A 22897-nucleotide genomic window follows, 5' to 3' on the forward strand; every position below is an offset into this window, starting at 1 on the left:
GGAGCGAGCGTCTCACACTGAACTCAGTTAGCCGCACAATGTCTCATCCGCTCTCCTCTCAGCTCTTTCTGTGTCTGGAGCTCTTTGCTTTTCTCTCATCACTGTCACTTCGAGTCGAACTACTGCACGCTTATCTGTGTGACAACACTTTGAATGTAAGAGCTTGCAACTTTTTTTGCTCGAGGGGGAAATGCATGAAACGAGAGGATTGAATTGCTTCAGATTTCTGTTTCACATTTTCTGGAGCACACTTAAAATCTAACAGCCTCTTTTGGAAGAAGTGAAGATGCTGAATCAAATCAAACAAGCCATGTTTGAAATCCACATGGTGTTTTTTCCTCTGATTTGTGGTAGAATTGCTGTAATGCACAGCATTGCATTATTTCATAACATGCATAATCAGTCCGGTTGGTTTTTCTAAAACACTCTTTACTTAACGAGTTAAATAAAATATTTAATGGAAAACTTGGAAAATTAGGAATGTTGCACTGGCAATGAATTAAAATAATAAATGTTGAAGTATTGAAATTAAAAAAAAAAAAAAAAAATTAAAGCCAAATGGAAATATTAAATATGACAAATATGACAATATATATATATATATATATATATATATATATATATATATAAATTATTAAAAATTATACATTATTAATATATATCATATATATATATTATTATTATATATATATTATATATATTATTATTATAATTATTATAATTAAAAATATTAAAAAGGCCATTGTATTGGATAATTTAAATAAATTATAACATTCAAATGAAATAAAATATCAATATTAGATGGAAACCTAAAGATATGAATGAGTTTAATTGCTAAAATGAAGACAAAAAAATAGAAATATTAAAAAAAAGAATAAAAAAGAAAAAGTGCATTGTTTTTTTATAATTGAAATAAAGCTGAAATAAAATTAAAATATAAATATTGGATGAAAAATCTAAATTGAAGAACTAAAATTACAGAAAAATGCAACAAATAAAAATAAAATAAAACTAAAAAGAAATATAAAAAATGAAAAAGGTGCATTGTTTTGATAATTGAAATTAAGCTGAAATAAAATTAAAATATAAATATTAGATGAAAAATCTAAATTGAAGAACTAAAATGAGAGAAATATGTAACAAATAAAAATAAAATAAAAATAAAAATAAAAATAGATAATTGAAATTAAGTTGAAATAAAATGAAATATAAGATAACCAGCTGAAAAAATTAAACTGAAATAAAAATGAATTAAAGCACTTTAGAAATAGAAAAAATATATAAAAAATAAAAATGAAAGTGCATTGTTTTGGATAATTGATCAAATTAAGCTGAGAAATAATATAAAACAAAATATAACACATTTTAGATGAAAAACATAAACTTATAATTTAGTTTAAGCTGAAGAACTAAAACTTAAATGTCCACATTTTTTTTTTACTTGAGGGTGAAACACATTAAATGAGAAGATATTTCTTATTTTCACACAGAAAACTATTTAACAGTATCTTCTGGAAGAAGCAGAGATATTGAACCAAATCAACTACGCCGTGTTCTACGTTTACACAGCATTTGTCCTCTAATTTGTGTTAAAACGTCTATAATGCATATCCTTTTTTTCTGTACAGTGCACATTATTTCATAAAATGGATCATTAGGCTGCTTGGTTTTTCCAAAGCACTCTTAACTGAACACACAATCTGGCAGCAGTCATAATAATCAGGCCGCTTGTTTTAGGCTCTATTTCTTTATTTTTTTTAACTATACAGCCTCCATATCGTCTGATAGATCAAGAGCACATTAATTACTGACACTTGGACTAATTGCATCACTTGTCTTTCCGTTTCCAAACTGCAGTCCCATGGTTCAGTCTCCAGTGAGACATCATGTTTTAATGTGTTAAATCTGTATTAATCTGATTAATAATTCATTCATGACTGGAGCTCATGCTGTCACTCTCAGCACTTGACGGATATATGGGTCAATTTCTTGAAGAAACACCAGGTTATTAAATATGACATATAATTTATATGTGATTTAAAGCACTATTTTAGCACCATTAAGATTTTTGCATTGCAATTTGTAATATTATTATTCTCATGAAAATGATGCATATTCTCGAATTTCATTACTGTAATTTAATAATAATAATAATAATAATATATGAATAATAAAAAACACATTGTGTAATACTGTAATATTTTCTGTAAAACAAATGCATTAAACAAACTTTTAAAATGAAAAACATAACTTAACTTAAGTAAAGTTAATCAAAGCGGTCATGAACTAAGAAATCAAAATTCCCTCAATCTTTTGACATATAAAAGGTCATTATATCCTACTATAAAAACATCCTGTAAGTTTTTACAAAACTTTCTGGTTAGCCTAAAAACTATTTCTATTGAAGCCAATCTGCCAAAATGACAGTTTTTGTAATGTGACACTTTATGACGTAATAATGTGGATAAACTCCGCCTCCACAGAAGATTAACTCCTGCTTCTACATTACTGCCCCGCCCAACGATTCTACTGCACTGCCTGTTTAGCCCCGCCCACATATTCTACTGCACTGCCTGTTTAGCCCCGCCACATATTCTACTGCACTGCCTGTTTAGCCCCGCCCACATATTCTACTGCACTGCCTGTTTAGCCCCGCCCACAGATTATACAGGACTGCCTGTTTAGCCCCGCCCACATATTCTACTGCACTGCCTGTTTAGCCCCGCCCACAGATTCTACAGGACTGCCTGTTTAGCCCCGCCCACCGATTCTACAGGACTGCCTGTTTAGCCCCGCCCACATATTCTACAGGACTACCTGTTTAGCCCCGCCCACAGATTCTACTGCACTGCCTGTTTAGCCCCGCCCACCGATTCTACAGGACTGCCTGTTTAGCCCCGCCCACCGATTCTACAGGACTGCCTGTTTAGCCCCGCCCACAGATTCTACAGGACTGCCTGTTTAGCCCCACCCACATATTCTACTGCACTGCCTGTTTAGCCCCGCCCACAGATTCTACATCACTGCCTGTTTAGCTCCGCCCACAATTCAACGTACATAGTGTGAAGAAAGAGAGGGGCAAAAGCAGGTCTATGAAGAAACCTAACTATAAAGATGCTCTAAAGACCAAGACAAGAAACTGTACAAAAAACCAGTCTGCATTGCCTTCTGATCGCAGCATTAGGAAAGAGTGGATGAACTTTATTTTTAATAAGGATTGAGATCACGTCAGTAAGAACTCAGTCTAGTTCACTTGGCCTTACCTGCTTTTCATTTAGTTTTATATCTCATATGCAAATCCATAAGTATGCAGTGCATGTAAAGGGCCGGCCTTTTTAAACACGATTAGTGTGATGGAGTGTCTTCATTTGACCTTGCAGAGGCTGTTCAACTCAATAGCACCATCATGATGGCCAGAATCCTCTGTAAAATTATGCGTATTATCATTATTTTACAGTGACATGCTTGAGGCTAAACACTTTATATGAGACTGCTATATTTTAAGACAGATAGCTGAGTGCAGAGCCTATGCATAGTAAAGAAAATATCAACCAAACCGTGCCGCTTCTGTAGCGCTGCTCAAACACACTGCATTATGGGTCGCTCAAGCATGTTTAAGAGGGCAGATCAATTGAAATGTCATTGTGTGACTGCCAGTGTCGACCCCATCACTACAACAGCTTTTCCATCAATAGCGTGTTGAAGCTTATGTGTGTAATGAACTCTGGGTCAACAAGCTCCTTCCTCAAAAGCTCTGCAGTGGCTTTTAAACAGATCTGGGTTTTTAAGACAAATTTGTGAAAAAAATCAAGACGTTGCTTAATGAATGCTGTTGCAATTTATGCAATTATTTTCCGGCTTGTATGCGACATGCAATAACTGGAAGGTGAATGTATAATGCAATGTTGTTATTGTGAACTAAAACTAGAACTATTCAAATAGTTGTATTAAATGACAAAGTCTAAAGTGTAAATAAAAAGCAAAATTAATTAAAATAAATACTGAAATGACATACACTTGCAAATGTACTTTGCTATTTAAATAATATGTACATTTTTGCATTACAGTAATGAGATTTTGGGGGTTAATGTATATAAATGTCATCAAAATAATGCAATTGGTGAAAAAGCTTTCCTGGTTTTGTGGAATATGCAATAAATAATAAATATCTATTACATCGAAAACTTAGAAATAAGTAGATTTTAAATGTTGCTTTGAAGTACTAAACTAATAGAAAAATAGAATGAAAAATAATAAAATAAAAATGAGAGAATTTGAAATAAAGCTAAAATAAAATGCAAATACGAATATTAGATTCAAAACCTAAACGTATAAATTAACTGAAGTACTAAAATTAAAGCTAGATAGAAATATTAAAGTAAAAATCACAAATACGCATTGCTTTTGCTAATTTAAATAAAGTTGAAGAATGAAATATAATGAAATATAAAATGTAATAAAAATATAAAACATACTTATTAGATTAAATAAAATGTAGTAAGTAGTATAATAAAAATAAAGCATTACATATTAAAAATATGTAAAATATATATATATATATATATATATATATAAATAAATAAATAAAAAGAGAAAAATGGAACACAATACAGGCAGGTGTTGAGCAGAGCAGGACGAGAGCAGCACCTGTGCACACGCTGTTTTGAATGCCCCGGCCACAACACAATGACATTCAGACTGACCACAGGATAAACAGCACTCGGACCAAACACCCAGCTCAGGTTTCATCCATTCACACACCCAAGCTCTGTCTACCTCCACAATCACATCAGCAGACAGAAACTCAAACATCCAACACCACCACACTAGAGCAATTTGATTTGACTCAATTCAGAACTATTACTTTGTTTGTTTTTTTACAATATTAACAAATCAAATGTTTCAATAAAATGTACTAAAAAGAGCCGATTCAAAAGAGTCATTTGTTTTTTAATTGGACTACATTGGTTGTGTAGCATGTTTATGATTCACTAAAAAGATCCGATTCAAAAGAGTTATTTGTTTGTGAATTGGACTACATTGGTTGTGTGGCATGTTTTTGATTCACTAAAAAGAGTTGATTCAAAAGAGTCATTTGTTTGTGAATTGGACTACATTGGTTGTGTGGCATGTTTTTGATTCACTAAAAAGAGTTGATTCAAAAGAGTCATTTGTTTGTGAATTGGACTACATTGGTTGTGTAGCATGTTTTGGATTCACTAAAAAGAGCCGATTCAAAAGAGTCATTTGTTTGTGAATTGGACTACATTGGTTGTGTAGCATGTTTATGATTCACTAAAAAGATCCGATTCAAAAGAGTTATTTGTTTGTGAATTGGACTACATTGGTTGTGTGGCATGTTTTTGATTCACTAAAAAGAGTTGATTCAAAAGAGTCATTTGTTTGTGAATTGGACTACATTGGTTGTGTGGCATGTTTTTGATTCACTAAAAAGAGCTGATTCAAAAGAGTTATTTGTTTGTGAATTGGACTACATTGGTTGTGTGGCATGTTTTTGATTCACTAATAAGAGTTGATTCAAAAGAGTCATTTGTTTGTGAATTGGACTACATTGGTTGTGTGGCATGTTTTTGATTCACTAAAAAGATCTGATCTATAAGAATCATTTGTTCATGAATTGGACCACACTTGTTTTATTTTATTTTTCTGATTCACTATAAAGAACTGATTTAAAAGAGTCAATTGTTCAGTAATTGGGCTATATTGGTTGTGCTGTATGTTCTTGATTCACTAAAAAAATGATTTAAAAGTTAAATTAGACTACACTTGTTTGCATGTATGTTTTTGCATGCATGATTTAGAGGAGTCATTTATTCATGAATTGAACTACACTCTGTCTGCTACTGCGTGCATCTCGTGTTCAGTGGAAGTGTTTTCTTGGCATCTTTTTTTTTTATGATAAACAACCTTTATATCCTATCAAATTCAGCCCTAAATCTAATTCGGACAGCAAATTTTTGACTGCATAACTGAAGAGTCCAAAGCAGATGTGGATAAGGAAACAATGGTAAATTACGATTGATTTTGGTATTTCAAGAATTAAGATTGCAGATTGTGATTAATCTGAAAAATCAATGTGCATGAACACAAACTCATATGCATTACATGCGTCTGGAAACATAAAGGTGCACCCTAAAGGTGCTTCCAAAAGACAACTTTTTCAACACCACTGGTTCCAAAGTTTAAGAAAAAAAAAAGAGTTACTCAAACCAATCAGCTACGAGGAAAATTGCAACTTTGATTTGACACAAAAAAAATCTGCAAATCCGACAAAAATATAAAGGGACCAGAATCTGTACTAAACTCATTAATGAGGTAACAAACTACAATTCCATTAAGCAATGAAGAACAATGGAGAAATATAGAATTATTGATCTCTTCTCCAAGCCCCGCCCTCTAAGGACGTGTGAACCAATCAGACGACAATAAAATGCATTAGTGCTTTATATGGAGAGTTTTCCACCATGAAGGCTGCTGCTAAAAACAATTGTTTTAAAATTACGTTGAAAAAAATGCAGGCTGACGTCTTCAATAAACCAACCTCGTAGCTCACAGTAGATCTGATCATTAAAAATCAACTCCTCTATAGAGGTAATGAATTGGATTTTTACTTCTGGTACCTATTTCAAAATGATAGACGTGTAGATGAGTGTTTCTGATTGGTACTTAAAGACAGTTTACAAAACCTGGATTCTCACAGGGATGGGTGATTTTCATGATGCCCATTCCAGTGATATGTGTGTGTGTGTGTGTGTGTGATAGCGTCCACGCAGAGGGTCCCTGGCCATCCCTGTGCTTCTGTTTCATGGCCAATGCTTTGTTTGATAAACACAGGGTGGTTTCCAATAAAAATGACACTTCGCATCCCCACATGGATCACCGACTTCCTCATCACTAACCATGAATAATCAAATACCACAAGACTCGCCGGATCGGGTGCCGCAGGTGTCTGCATCCCCGTCATGACATTTTGCTTAAAATAGCATGCTGCGCGTCCTCGCATCGCATCGCCCCGCCGTGCGCGCGCCTCGGGGGGATGCGTTCGCTAGGTGCGTGTCCGTGTCTCACGGAGGAATGACAGGAAATCAACAATGAGCCGGTGCGGGGATCAGCTCGGAGCTCCCGAGCACCGGCTTATGGGTGTGGAGGGTGTCATGCACGAGCCGGGCTCGAACTAAAGGGTTCCACATAGCTACATAAATACACACATCATATTTGAGTGATGCATACGAAGCCGCCGGTGTCCACGTAACCGGGTGGCCGTCGTTAAGCACTCAGACTCGGTCGCGATGCCAAATCACCGCGTTTCACTTTCACACGCGAGCCTGCGATGGTGATGCGCGCGCGTCGCGTCTTATTTACCTCTCAGCCATGGTGCCTCTCGTTCCCGCTTCAACACCCAGCGAGAATAATCCACAGGACGCCAGTCATGATGATAGAGGCTCCGCCGCCGCCGCAGTCAACGCGAGTGACCGAGGATCTGGAGCACGCGCTGTCCGCACGCGTCTCCGTCACCACCGACAACCTGACGTCATCTTGCGCTTCTCGCACGAAGGCGAGCGCGCGAGGAGGCTGGAAAGAGCACGCTATCTATCTATGAATATTTGGACACTTAATACTCATGGCATTGCATTTGCAAAATTATTAAAGCAAGTAGCATTTAAATGCAATGTTAATATATTATAACTATATTCAATATTAATTCAAGTTCCATTGTTTTAAAGAAAGCAAAAACAGATACAATAATTCATAAATGATAATAAATAAGATTTCATAGTTAATAGATAGGTTGAAAGCATATATTTCATCAGGAGTTCATAGTGAAGTTAAAAAGATGGAAAACTGGTAAAGCAATACATAGTTTTCAAAGAGTCTAATAAAATGCATATCAGTATCAGTGTTGCATTATTATCTTTTAACAACTTACATCCATCCTTTAAAAGTTTTCCACTAATGCATTTTTAATTAATTTCTGTTTGTAATTTATTTTATTAATGTCTTTCTTCTTCAGATCACATTACCATCATGCATGAATTAATCTCGCCTTGTCTATTTAAATTCAACACAGCGCCATCTAGTGTTCACTTCAAACACAATCGAATGCGCCAAGGCTGCTATTACGATAATGCGCTTCCTTTCTACAAAATACATATTTCACGGTGTTTAACAGAGCTCACAATCAAAACACACCAATAAAACCCTAACACTGATACGTTTGACCCTGTTTACGCGGTAAAATAACTGCGTTTTTCATCTCAGCAAAGCTCAAAGTTTCCCCCAGATATAAAAAATATAAACATTGCTGGATCCGAGGCAAGGTGAAGAACTTTGTCACCTGTTTCAAAGCTATTTATGGGCTTTTGCAACACCTGCACACATGCATAATGCACATATTCAATACTATGTTGTGTAATGTTTTTTATGGAATATGCATACATCATGTGGTCTCTAATACATTAATATAAAAAAATAAAAGCTGAAGACTTTAAATGTTTAAAAAAATAAATAATGACATTAATATTAATATTGTAATTAGTGCTGTCAAATCGATTAATCAAATAAAATTTGGACTTTTTTTAATTTTATGTCATAAAATAAAAGCATGCACTCACTGGGTATATTTAAAAATGTATATATAAATACACACAAACTTTTTATAAATATACATATCTATATTTTTATCTACATATCTACAGAAAAGCCTCATGAAAAATAACCCTAAGATGCATTTAGAAAATATTTATTAAAATATAAGTTCTCATTTGCGTCACACGAGAGTTTGAATGTGTGTTATTATATTATTTTGATGGCTGTACTATAATTATAAAAGAGGGTTTGTAAAATTAACCTGTCATTTCACCTTAGATGACATTGAACTGGCTTTAAAGAATGAGCTGGACCTTGTACAGCTTCTAAAACAAAGTTTAAAAATGCTTATTTTGATACGTTTATGTAATGCAAAAACATGTTTAAAAAAATACCCCTGGTGGTTTTTGAGCAAACGGCAGGAGGTTCTGAGTTAATGAAAAGCTGATAATTAATTAAACCTTAAACAATCTAAATCTAAATGTCTGTTTGTTTACGTGCATGTCTCGTGACATTAATCGAGGCCAGAGAACGTGAATATGTAAATGTTTTGTTAAATTATTTAAAAATTTACTTAAACTCTTAAAGGTTTTCAAGGAAAATATTAGGTGATGGGGGGGTTGTGAAAAACGAGCAACAATTATGTTTCAATGTGATGGAAAAATATTATTTTGTATATTTATATATTTTGTATTATGTAGTTAAGTAAAATAATTTATATTAAACTATTTTTTATTATATATTTTTTATTTAGTTATTTATTTATTTTTAAAGTTTTTTTTTTTCCTTTCTCGCATTACACACTCCAGTCCAGACAGTGGCGGTAACGCGCCTACAGTTTGTTTTGGAAAACGCTAATAAAACCAGAGAAGAAGAAACAGCAGAAACACACCGCACCGCAGTGATTGAAGAGCGCGTGAGAGCGGAGTAGTAGGCGGAGACTGTACACTAGCACGAGTCATGTAACTGTGTAAAGGGTCACCCGGTTACACGTGAGCATGCTGGGACAAGAGATCGTAGGAGATCTGAAGGAGACTTAGCAGGGAACAACAACCTGATGAACTGCACTGGATAATGGCGACATGTGAGGGAAGTGAAGCGCGTGCGGCGCTCGAGCGCTCCGTGGTCAACCGGGTCCCTCCGTTACTCACGGATCTGTACCAGTTCACCATGGCGTACGCGTACTGGCGCGCGGGGAGACACCACGAGCCGGCCGTGTTCGAACTGTTCTTCCGCGATAACCCGTTCGGAGGAGGCTTCTCGCTGTTCGCGGGTCTCAGCGACTGTCTGCTGTTCCTGCAGAACTTCTCTTTCTCAGATGAAGGTGTGTGTGTGTGTGTGTGTGTGTGTGTGTGTGTGTGTGTGTGTGTGTGTGTGTGTGTGTTTGTGTGTGTGTTTGTGTGTGTGTGTGTGTGTGTGTGTGTGTGTATACACTGTATGCTTGTGACATAACTTTAGTACGCATCTCAAAACCTAGTATGCTCCCTAACTAGACTGCATTCGTTATATGTCTTAAAACCAAGTGAACTTACTAATGTTAAATCAAAAGCTTTTTTTGGAGCATGCAGCTCAATACTTAGAATGCTGCCTAGAAAGAAACCATCTTTTGGGCCCAAAACCTAGTGCCTGACTGATCATTTGGGCATGCATCTTAAAACCTAGTATGCTGTCTATGTAGACAGATTCTGACAGATGTCTCAAAACCTTGTGATGTAATCAAGTATACTTTTGAGCATGCGCTACTTAATCTAATCCAAGTGATCTTGAGTAGGGACCCAAGCCCTTTATTTTTATTTTTTTTTATCATTCCTTGCAAAACCTAGTATGCTGCCTGACGGAAAACAATATTTTTTGTCATATGCATTAAAATTTACTACATAAACTACTTCTTAACCTTGCATCTCAAAACCTAATATGTTGCCTATCTAGACAGCATTTGTTGGCTATATATCTTAAAAACAAGCACCCTATACTCAAAGTTTTTTTTTTTTCATCTAAAAAAAATAGTATACTTCCTAACCCGAACAACATATTTTTGGTTTAAAACCTAGTGAGCTGACTACCTAAATCTGTATCTTAAAACCTAGTATGCTGTGTACATAGACTGATGTAAGTTGACTGCATTGACTGAACTTTTGAGCATGCATCCTAAACCCAGTACACTGCAGAACTATAGACAGTATTTGGTAGGCATGTGTCTTAAAACGAAGTGAACACCCTACCAAAACAGCGTCTTTAGTCATGCATCTCAAAACATAGTATGCTGCATAACTACTATAGTCAGAATTTGTTAGGCATATGTTTTAAAACCTACTGAGCTGACTACTTAAACTGTTTTTTTTGCATGCATCTAAAAAACCTAGTATACTTGCTAACTAGACAGCATTTTTGAACGTGTCTCAAAAGCATGTGAGCATGCATTAGAATGAGTTGCATTGTGCAGCATATTTGAGCTCTGAATACCCTTGTGTGATGCCTAAAGATGCTGTCTAGGTAGGCTCACTAGGTTTTAAGACATATGCATGCTTGCATGAGTTAATTGACACACCCACCGAGTGTATGCACTTGTTTCTTTACATGCATTCTGTACATGCAGTCCGATGTTGTTTTCTGTCAGTAGTTGTGTGATGCATGCATGCAAAGAATAGTTTCTACTGCATTTTTGTCCAGTGCATTGTAGATTGTGTCTGTCTGTGTTATTTATTGAGCTCATCACTATCTTGTGTGTTTCAGATGTGGAGTATTTGCGCTCCGTTCTCCCAGCAGCCACAGATGCTGCTTTTTTCTCCTATCTGAAGGAGCTGGACTGTTCGGCGGTGTCCGTGTCGGCGGTTCCTGAGGGCTCGGTGGTCTTCGCTCGAGTATGTGAGCGAGTCCGAGGTCAGCTGTAAACTGATCTGCTGATACGAGAGCTTGAGTGTTGACTGTGATTCATGTTCAGGTTCCTCTGCTGGAAGTGTCTGGACCGCTGGCCGTGGTTCAGCTGCTGGAGACCAGTCTGCTCTGTCTGGTCAACTACGCCAGGTACATGCAGCACTCTGTTCAATCACATTCAGTCAGTAGTTTCATGAATGCAGTGGTGCCTTTATCAACTGATTGTGTGACCCTGTTCTTCTTTAAAATCACCTGGCGCATGAACAGGGGAAAAATGAGTCTAGAAAAGTCAAATTTTTGCAAAAGGAGAAGTTTAAGGTTCAAAACGGTGTTATTCATCCAGGTCTGAAAGTCTTTGTTTATTAAGTTTATTATTATTATTTTATATGAGGTTTAGAACCACGTCATTCTGATTTGTGATTTTTTTTTTTCTTCTTTTTTTTTCTTTAGCAATATAAATTAATAAACATTTTAAATACTGATATATTTTTTAACTTTTCAAAACTATATATATATATATATATATATATATATATATATATATAATAAAAAGAAATATTAATAAATGTTAGTATATTTGAGATTATTATAGTTTTTAAAGTATTTTGAATGTTATTTGTTCAGGTTATTTATTAAAAAAAAAAAAAAAATATATATATATATATATATATATATATATATATATATATATATAATATATATATACTATCTTTTGAAAAAATATTTATTTCACTTTTGCTTTTAATTTTATCAAGTTAAATGAGTAGAAGAAATAACTAGAAGAAATAAAATAAGTTGTAGTTTAAAATTACATATGTAGAGTTCAAATTTAACTTATCTCATGTTACAAAAATGTTTTTAATTGTTGAAGATTAATTGTTTTTAATAGATTAACTATTATAACCTGGACCAGAATAATATTTTTTATTGTTATACTTATTATTATTATTGGTATTATTTATTTATTTTCTTATAATAATGAAATTATTGAGCTTGATGATTAAACATCACACAATACAGTTAGAGAAAATTAGATTATTTGCTTTTTTATTTGCAGTGAAAAAGGTCAGTTATCTACATTCATTTCAATGTAGTTTTTACTTATTTTAGAAAATAGCACACTATAAGTTGAACAACACTTCGAGCTCTTCTTGTGTTTATTTGCCTCTTCACGGTGAACTTCCTGTTGGAGTCATTCATTTGTAAGTGGCTTTGGATAAAAGCATCTGCTAATTGAGATATCGCTCTAAAAATAAGATTTGTGCTTGATTGTTTTTAGTTAATGCATAGGACTGTGTCTCCAGGATTTATAGCTGCTGTTGTTGTTGTTGTTGTTGCTGCATCTGAATGAATTTGCTGTGCTGATGAAGTCTCTCTCTCTCAGTCTGGTGTGTAGCAACGCTGCTCGTTTCCGTTTGGCTGCAGGTCCCAGACGCAGATTAATGGAGATGGGGCTCAGACGAGCTCAGGGTCCTGACGGAGGCCTGACCGCTTCACGATACACGTACATCGGTGGTGAGAGACCCTCGTTTACAACAACACCGAGAGCTCGATGACTTCAGGAGACACATTCTGTTTGATTGAGCCTCATCTGAAGTGCTTGTTTCTCCAGGGTTTGATTTGACGAGTAACGCTCTCGCCGGACGTCTGTTTGGGATTCCTGTGGCGGGAACCATGGCACACTCTTATGTCACTTCCTTTTCCTCTCTGGAGGAGGTGTGGCCTCAGGTGGAGTTTTTCAGATTTGTTTATATATAAACTAACATTCTGATGTTTGGGGTCAGTTATATATATATATATATATATAATATGCACACTTTTCATCTTTTTATAACATTTGCATCTGCATTTATTTGATCAGAAATTATAAAAACATTATTTTAATGTAAAATAGTTGTTTTCTGTGTGAATAAAATGTAAAATGTCATTTATTTCTGTGATGCATCGCTGTATTTTCATATTTTCAGCATCATTCCTCCAGTCTTCAGTGTCACATGATCTTCAGAAATCATGAAAATATGATGATTTACTGCTCAAGAAACATTTCTGATTTTTAAATGTTGAACACAGTTGATACTGAGATGCGTTTAATTTTTTAGGATTCTTTGATGAATGGAAAGTTCCTTCCTTTTTTGCATCCTTCTGTATTTCTGTGACTGATCTCAGATAATAAAGCGTGTGTGTTGGTTCGGCAGACTCTGGTGCCCTGCGGCGGCGGAGACCCTGTAGACCTGGTCTGTCTGGTGAAGGGCTGGCTGGGTCGCGTCTGCCAGTTACTGGGGTCAAAGACGAGCCTGGTTCGTGAGGGTGAGCTGGCGGCCTTCCTGTCCTACGCCGTCGCCTACCCACAGAACTTCCTGCCTGTGATTGACAGCTACAGCGTCAGCTGGTAGGACGCTCTCAGAGCCTCGAGATCCTTCAGTAGTGTGTGTGCTGTGGTGTGTGTGACTCTCTGTGTGTGTGTGTGTGTGTGCTGCAGCAGCGGTCTGCTGTGCTTCTGTGCCGTGGCTCTGGCTCTCTGTGAGCTGCAGTATCAGCCGCTGGGGGTCCGGCTGGACAGTGGGGACCTCTGCAGGCAGTCGCTGGAAGTGCGCCGCGTCTTCAAACAGTGCAGCCAACAGTGAGACACTTCCTTCAGAACTCCTCTAATAACACAACATTATCACTCCCGCTCAGACTCCTTATCTGAGGTGTATTTAGAGAATATTATAGCATGTATTCATATTTTGAATTAGCTTTATTTTCATATTTACAATTTGAGTTTAAGGATATTAGGATAGGAGATTATCCTGATTTGTGTGACTTAAAAATAAATAAATAACAATTTTAATAATAGAACTTAAAATATAAAACTTAAAAAAAAAAAATAGAAACTATTATAAAAACTAAATAAAAATACAACAGTATATTTATTATTATTTTTTTTTATATATATATATATTTTTTTCAGATTTGGGTTTAAGTGAAAAGTGAAAGGAGGATATTATCCAGATTTTTAAATAGTAAAATAAAAGAAAATAAATAGATAAATAAAAATTTTAATAATAGAACTTACAATAAAAAAAATGTAAACAATTATAAAAAAGATATATATATATTTAAATATATATATATATATATAGTTAATATATAGTTTATTTTTGTTACTATATATACATATAATTATTATTTTTTTATTATTATTATTATTTTTTTTCAGATTTGGGTTTAAGTGAAAGGAGGATATTATCCTGTTTTGTGTGACTTTAAACAAATAAATAAAATACATTTTAATAATCCAACTTAAATATAAAACTTAAAAAATAAAATGCAACAATTATAAAAATATAAATTAAAAATATTTTGTATAGATTTTGTATATTGTATATATATATATATATATATATATATATATATATATATATATATATATATATACAATATACATATATATATATATATATATATATATATATATATATATATATATATATATATATATTCCATTTTTTGTACATTTTTGTTTTAAGTAAAAAAGTGAAGACAAGGATATTGCACTGATTTATGTGGTATTAAATAACTCAAAATTGAACTTTAATTTTACACTTTTTATTAAAAGTTAGATATAAAAAGTTGAAACACTAAAATTAAAGTTCAATAAAGCTATAAACTAAAACATACTAGAAACCTATTTTACAATATTAGCCAAACCTATAATAATAATAGAGTATATATCACTGGTTTTACCCAGAAGTCCGATCTGTTTTCTTCAGTGTTTCTCTGTCGACAGGTTCTCAGTTCCTCAGTTTGAGTCTCTCATCATCGTCGGCACAAACAGTATTTCTGAACAGAGCCTCGCTGAACTCAACAAGAAAGTAAGAGCTCTTCACGTCACAGATCAATAACAGACAGCTGTAAAGCCATTCATGACGTGTGTGTGTGTGTGTGTGTGTGTGTGTGTGTGTGTGGCAGGAGAACGAGATCGATGTTGTTGGAGTGGGGACTCATCTGGTCACGTGCACACGTCAGCCCTCTCTGGGGTGTGTATATAAGGTACAAAGAGTTGTGAAGTCATCACGCCATTCAGATTCACACACACTGCTTTATTAATGCATGGTGATGGTTGTGTTACTCACTCACTGCAGCTGATCGAGGTCAGAGGTCGTCCCCGAATGAAGATGAGTGAAGATCCAGAGAAAAGCACACTGCCGGGACGCAAGTCTGTCTATAGGCTTCTAGACACAGACGGTCCGTATTTACCTGTTTATAATCACCCTTTTAATTATATCTATTATATATTTATTATATCGATTAGATTAGATTTTTGGAAACAGTTTACAATACAGTTCCATAAACTAATAATGAAAAAATACTTCTGGAGCTGAAAAGTTGTGTCTAGTAATATTAATGGACTAAAGCTGACACGAACCAACAAGAGTTTTATTTTTATTAACTAACATTATTTTTAAGATAACTAAATACTGTAACAAATGTATTAGTCGTTGTTAGTTAATACTAGTAAATGCATTAAATACTGATAACAAATATGTGCATTAAATACAGGTAACAAATATGTGCATTAAATACTGATAACAAATATGTGCATTAAATACTGATAACAAATATGTGCATTAAATACTGGTAACAAATATGTGCATTAAATACTGGTAACAAATATGTGCATTAAATACAGGTAACAAATATGTGCATTAAATACAGGTAACAAATATGTGCATTAAATACAGGTAACAAATATGTGCATTAAATACAGGTAACAAATATGTGCATTAAATACTGATAACAAATATGTGCATTAAATACTGGTAACAAATATGTGCATTAAATACTGATAACAAATATGTGCATTAAATACTGATAACAAATATGTGCATTAAATACTGGTAACAAATATGTGCATTAAATACAGGTAACAAATATGTGCATTAAATACTGGTAACAAATATGTGCATTAAATACTGGTAACAAATATGTGCATTAAATACAGGTAACAAATATGTGCATTAAATACAGGTAACAAATATGTGCATTAAATACAGGTAACAAATATGTGCATTAAATACTGATAACAAATATGTGCATTAAATACTGATAACAAATATGTGCATTAAATACAGGTAACAAATATGTGCATTAAATACAGGTAACAAATATGTGCATTAAATACTGATAACAAATATGTGCATTAAATACAGGTAACAAATATGTGCATTAAATACAGGTAACAAATATGTGCATTAAATACTGATAACAAATATGTGCATTAAATACTGGTAACAAATATGTGCATTAAATACTGGTAACAAATATGTGCATTAAATACAGGTAACAAATATGTGCATTAAATACAGGTAACAAATATGTGCATTAAATACTGATAACAAATATGTGCATTAAATACAGGTAACAAATATGTGCATTAAATACTGATAACAAATATGTGCATTAAATACAGGTAACAAATATGTGCATTAAATACAGATAACAAATATGTGCATTAAATACTGATAACAAATATGTGCATTAAATACAGGTAACAAATATGTGCATTAAATACAGGTAACAAATATGTGCATTAAATACTGATAACAAATATGTGCATTAAATACAGGTAACAAATATGTGCATTAAATACAGGTAACAAATATGTGCATTAAATACTGATAACAAATATGTGCATTAAATACTGATAACAAATATGTGCATTAAATACTGATAACAAATATGTGCATTAAATACAGGTAACAAATATGTGCATTAAATACAGGTAACAAATATGTGCATTAAATACTGGTAACAAATATGTGCATTAAATACTGGTAACAAATATGTGCATTAAATCTAGATAACAAATATGTGCATTAAATACAGATAAATATATGCATTAAATGCAGATAAGAAATATATGCATTAAATATAGATATGTGACCCTGGCGCACAGAATCAATCATAAGGGTCAAAGAAAAATTAAGATTAATACACGAAAATCTATTCTCATATGTATTATATTGTTCTATTCTCATCCTATATAAAGAATCAAATTTAATTCGGTCAAGTTTTGCTATGGCATACAGAGAGAGAGTATTGCATGAATGTATTTGTTGTGGACGTCTGTTTGGCAGGTCATCCTCTGATGGATCTGATCTGTCTGTCAGAAGAAGCGGCTCCTAAAGCGGGCGTCTCTCTGACCTGCTTCCCTCTAGGACTGAACAAGACTCTTCAGACGGTCACTCCGGCTCGAGTAACCAGTCTGCGCTTGGATGTCTTCACCTGTGGACAAGTAAACACTGCCAATATCAGTCGGTGCTGCGGTTGAGGACAAGTGGATGAGATGAATATTTGTGATACGTTTTACAGAAACAGTTCACCCACTCTCAGGCCATCCGAGATGTATATGAGTGTCTTTCTGCATCAGATTTGGAGAAATTGCATCACTTGGTGACTGCAAGTGAATGGGTGCCGTCAGAATGAGAGTCTAAACAGCTCATAAAGACATCACAATAATCCACAGTCCATCATTTAACATCTGGAGAAGACACAAGCTGAGACTAATCCAGCAATAAGATGTCTTTAATGTCTAAAATATGAGTTTATGATCCATAATAACACAAAAAGTGCATCTCCTGTTGTCTGTCACATCAAAATCCAGCCACAGATTTGTTTAGAGCCGTTTTAAATAATCGTAATCTTAAAACATCTTAATGATTGTTTCTTTTGTCTTGTTAAGACACAAACTGATGGACTGGAGTACTTACTGTGATGTTTTTATCAGCTGTTTGGACTCTCCTTCTGACGGCACCCATTCACTTGCATTGAGCAAGTGATGCAATGCGGCATTTCTCCAAATCTGATGACGAAACAAACTCATCCTTATCTTGGACGAGCAGATTTTCAACAAATGTACATTTTGCTATGAGTTCAAATTGACTTGCATATATTAAAAATCTCCAATGTTGATTTCATAACCTTTTTTAATTCAGATTTGTGATTTATGTGCACAGATCACGTTTCCCCTTAAGAATGCGTCAGAGAGTCGTGAGCGTGCACAGATTTCTCTGCAGACGCTGCATCCTCACCATAAGAGACTACAAGAGCCGCACGATTACACCGTGAGTTCACCAAATCAGAAACTAAAATACCTGAAGATAACCCCTGCAGACTGAAAGTGTGTTTCTTACCATTGTCTTAAAGGTGGCTCTATCAGAGCAGCTGCACTCCCTGGTGTCTGATATCACAAAAGGAAACAGTAAAGGCAGCAACTTCCTGTTGTCCAACTAAAGCCAAGCTGAAACACAAAGTGCCCTAAAATCCCTGATTCCCTTTTTAATAAGTCCTAATAACAGATTCAGCAATGCTGCTTGTTGTGGTCCAATAGCATTAACAAGCTCTTTTGTCAATGTAATTAAATTAATCATTTACTGTTAGTTTTACAACATAATAAAGTTTTTTATGTGATTCATGAATTTATGTGTTTTGTCCGAGTGGCAACCTCACGCTCTTTCTCGTGAGGCCAATAAGGAAGTGACTTAAACTGCAATTCATCGACTGGCCGCTTGAGGCTGGCGGCAGAAGAGAGTCAGTCCCATAGACCCCCCATGTTAAAATGCCCAACTTTACAGCAGAAAAAAACATGTTTACAGCCTGGTTCAAAAAATGATTTTGGTATATATAGCTAATTTTGCCCTTCATGACAACTGTGAGGGGGATGAATTTTTTTATAACTCATCCGTTTAAATTATATTAAGCCTTAAAATCCTGTATAATTAAGGGCGTGGCCACTTGAGTGACAGGTGGATTGCAGCTGCTCACAATGCAGTCGCGCTAGGTGGGCGTGGCTTCAGCAATTTTATTACAGTCTATGGTTTTGTCTTATAATCCTGACTGTAATGTGATCTACCTTGAAAAATTTTTTATATACATTTTTTTTTAAAGATTTAATTTGATTTTAGTAAATTAGAAAATCTAGTAGTCTTTGATGTTAGCAAATGCTAAGTAAATAAATAGTAGATTTTTATGTAAATCAAATTTAATTAAAAAAGCTAACAGGATATGTTTGTTTTTCATATAAGTGTTATTTTCGCATCATTGTGATATTATTGTAACACTTCAAAATAAGCTTGTATTATGTAACATTAGTTAATGCATTAATAAAAGATAAAGTAAACATTAAAAACATTAACAAAAATTATAAATAACAAAATTACCAAAACTTGTTAAATATGAATTTGTATTAATAATATAAAATAATAATAAATATTAAATATTTTATTATTAATATTAAATGTAAAATAATAAATTAAATGAAAATATTAAAATAAAAATTAATTCAAACATTTAATAAAAACTTTATGTAGTATGTATACTATGCACTATATTTTGTACTAATGTGGCATGTTCAATGCCACATTATTTAGCATTTTTAATTTAAACTTTCGTTTAAAATGGAAAATAATTTTTTTGCAGTGAAGAAAAAGATGCTAAAATCAGCTGTAATTATTTTCTGCTTCATTAATAACTATAAAAATGGGAAGATCAAGTAAAGTGCATTGCAATATTTATATATTCTAAGCAGATATATATTTTAGATACTATTATAGTTTTTATTATAAATAGTTTTTGTATATTTTCGGTTTACACTTTAATTTTAAAGTTGTAGCCGTTTTGTTGTGTTTCTGTCCTTTAAATATGTCTCTACATTTTTGGTTTTCGTTATTTTTTTACATTGTCTTGACCTCTGACCTTTGACCTGTCTCCTGATGTATTAACAATATCGAGGAAAAAACTGCTTTATTATTATTTATTTTTTTTCTCAATATTGTCACTACATCAGGAGACAGGTCAAAGGTCAGAGGTCATGTCAAGACTTAAACTTAGCAGAAACATGCAATTTGGTGCAGATGCTGATATATATTTATACAGTATGACATTATGATGCTTGTGATGTAAACCAGTGAGATCACAGTGTAGCAGAAACTTGCATAAAATGATCTAAATATCAGTCATCATCACTCTTTAACTGCCATTTAATATGTTTTAGGTAGATGAGATTTAAAAGATCAAAACATAATGCAGAGATGAACAATAAAGCATGAAATCATGCTTATTTTGTGTAATCCAAATAATTATTTTTAAAGAAAAGTGTGTTTGGGAGTCCGTGACATTCAAGTCTTGAATCGGATTCGGAAGCTCTCAGGATGACATTAATAAGGAAGTATTCTAACAGCTGACTCTTGTCGCATTGGGGATTGCAGGAATGAATATGCAGTAAAGACTGATGAAATATGGGCTATTGCTGCCAAATGTGTTTGGATTCTACACTGAGTGGCTCCCCAGACACGAGAAACGAGACGGCTCAAATCTGGACAGTTTCAAATCTATTAGAAGAGATGAGGCCAGTTAAAGTAACACAGCATGCAGATGATGTCTGAGAATGGTGCTCAATCAAAAGTGTTTTTATTTTAAGATTTAATTGGTGTATGAGAGCATCAGGGTCTGAGGCTGTAACCAGTGACCTGACCACAAGAGAGCAGCATTAGGATGCGATTAGGACGTGAAAAAATCAACATGCACGAGGGACTCAATGCGATGCTAACGTCTCTACTTATGCATATGAATGTGCATGATTTAAAAAAATAGCTTTAAAAAGAATTTATCTGAAGAATAATGTAAACGTATTATTTGTATTATTATTATTTGGGGCAGAATCATTAATGCATTACATGGATATTTAGTCACGGTCATTTTATGATATCACTTTTTTGTTTTCTAATTTTAAAATTTAATTTTACTACTTTAATAGATCGCTTTTATGGAAATATTATGTTTATTTTAGATTATTCATGCATTATTAAAAAAACAATTCTGAAATTTTTTCTTTAAATAGAATAATATAAAACAACGTAATGCATGGAAATAGTAGTCGGGAATGTTTTATTTACAAATTATTTAAAATCGGGAAAAAGCATATTACCTGTTATTCTTTAAAAAAAAATCACAAGATTTTTAAAGTATTATTTGACTACTGTAAAGTTTTTTTCATTATTCAAGAAAACATTTGACCTGCGACATGCAAGTTTCATTTTTTTTTTTTTTTTTTACAATTTATATTTATAACATCTTCAAAAATATCAAATAAAAGTTATAATGTATGGAAATATTAGTGCATTTGACTACAGAGTCGGATCTATTTAATTATTATTATTTTAATTGTATTTATTTTTTGCATTTTTAAACAATAAAACAATGCAATCTTGATTTAAACGATTGACAATAACGGATCTGACAGACATAGATATCAGATATATTTCATAAAGAAATTGATGCATGGCCAAATTACATAAAACAAAATATCTGTTTTATTTCATGCATTTTAAAATCTATTAAAATCATGCTTTAAACACACTTACGCTCATTCATATTTCATCAGAGAAAGTAGGCTATAATTGGAAGTTATAACTTCATCTTTAAGATGTAGTGATCTGTCGCGCGCGTTCCTTCCATTAAACGTCGCGTTATTGCACTAATTCATCACGCGTTTGGGATCATGAACGCAGGCTTATGTTCCAGAGCTGCAGAAGCATCTGGCTTCCTTCAAGAGCGATGACTTTCAGTAAACAAGTGCTCAATCGATCACTGCAGACCATTAAGGGCCTAACTGGACCAGCAGGAGCTCTGTGTGTGGATCTCCGACAGCACTGTAATGCTTTGTTATGACCTTTCCTCCTCTAGCTGTTATTTAACATGCAGCTTTTGATTTAACCCCGTGTATATTAAAGGAGAAGAGTAAGTGGCACGTCTGGATTCCTTTCCAAAAGGCCAAAGACTTCAACACAAGGCCCGAGACTGGACCGATATCGGTCCTTCGGTTCTGACATTATTAGCATCGACGATCTGAAAACTCTACTCATTGGATAATACAGTTACTGCTATTCCCCTAGTAGCACAAATGAGCAAATATTGTGTAAAAATAATAAATAAATAAAAATATCTCATATGTTATAGGCATGCACTTATTGTTTTATGTTAATGTCGAGACTCCCAATTCATTATCGGTAATTAATGTGAAGTGCGGTGAACTCTCTCCATAAAAAAATAAGGCGGGTTAGCCTTTGTTTTTATGTTGTTTTTACTCAAGAGGATAGTCTGAGCTGATTGTAGTTCTTAGGTCTGTAAAAAGTATGTCTGTCTTGTGTAGATCGGAATGGGAACCTGTGACCCTCTGTTCTCCAAAAAAAAATAAAAAATGTGTGCATTACATGCATATTGTAGAAACGCCAAAATATATATTTATATACGAATAAATATAGGCTATAACACAAGTGAGGTAATAATAGCAACAGTAGACCGGTGGAGTGCTTTCCGATACATTTACGGAATAAACGATTCATAAAAAAAACTATACTGTAGACTACATTTACTT

The 22897-nt window shown here is 33.8% G+C and overlaps 1 protein-coding gene and 1 pseudogene across 2 annotated transcripts; one reads left to right on the top strand and one right to left on the bottom strand.

Moving 5' to 3' along the window:
* The window catches only part of LOC113077237 (rho GTPase-activating protein 39-like), a 34446-nt pseudogene extending 26843 nt beyond the window's left edge, over nucleotides 1-7603 (bottom strand).
* Nucleotides 7604-9466: 1863 nt separating this feature from the next.
* Nucleotides 9467-18937, top strand: LOC113077238 (nicotinate phosphoribosyltransferase). 2 transcript variants are annotated; one of them, XM_026249680.1, is made up of 13 exons: nucleotides 9467-9931; nucleotides 11341-11468; nucleotides 11549-11631; nucleotides 12866-12996; nucleotides 13094-13209; nucleotides 13677-13870; nucleotides 13961-14101; nucleotides 15251-15335; nucleotides 15433-15513; nucleotides 15606-15708; nucleotides 17601-17758; nucleotides 18480-18587; nucleotides 18670-18937. In XM_026249680.1, the coding sequence occupies exons 1-13, from the start codon at nucleotides 9682-9684 to the stop codon at nucleotides 18754-18756; spliced, it is 1665 nt and encodes a 554-aa protein (XP_026105465.1). In that variant the 5' UTR covers nucleotides 9467-9681; the 3' UTR covers nucleotides 18757-18937. The 2 variants fall into 2 exon arrangements, with proteins under 2 accessions (XP_026105465.1, XP_026105466.1); XM_026249681.1 differs by having other exon boundaries at nucleotides 13964-14101.
* Nucleotides 18938-22897: the final 3960 nt, after the last annotated feature.

This window comes from Carassius auratus, unplaced genomic scaffold (assembly GCF_003368295.1).
Source record: "Carassius auratus strain Wakin unplaced genomic scaffold, ASM336829v1 scaf_tig00022029, whole genome shotgun sequence".
In the NCBI taxonomy this organism is placed as follows: domain Eukaryota; kingdom Metazoa; phylum Chordata; class Actinopteri; order Cypriniformes; family Cyprinidae; genus Carassius; species Carassius auratus.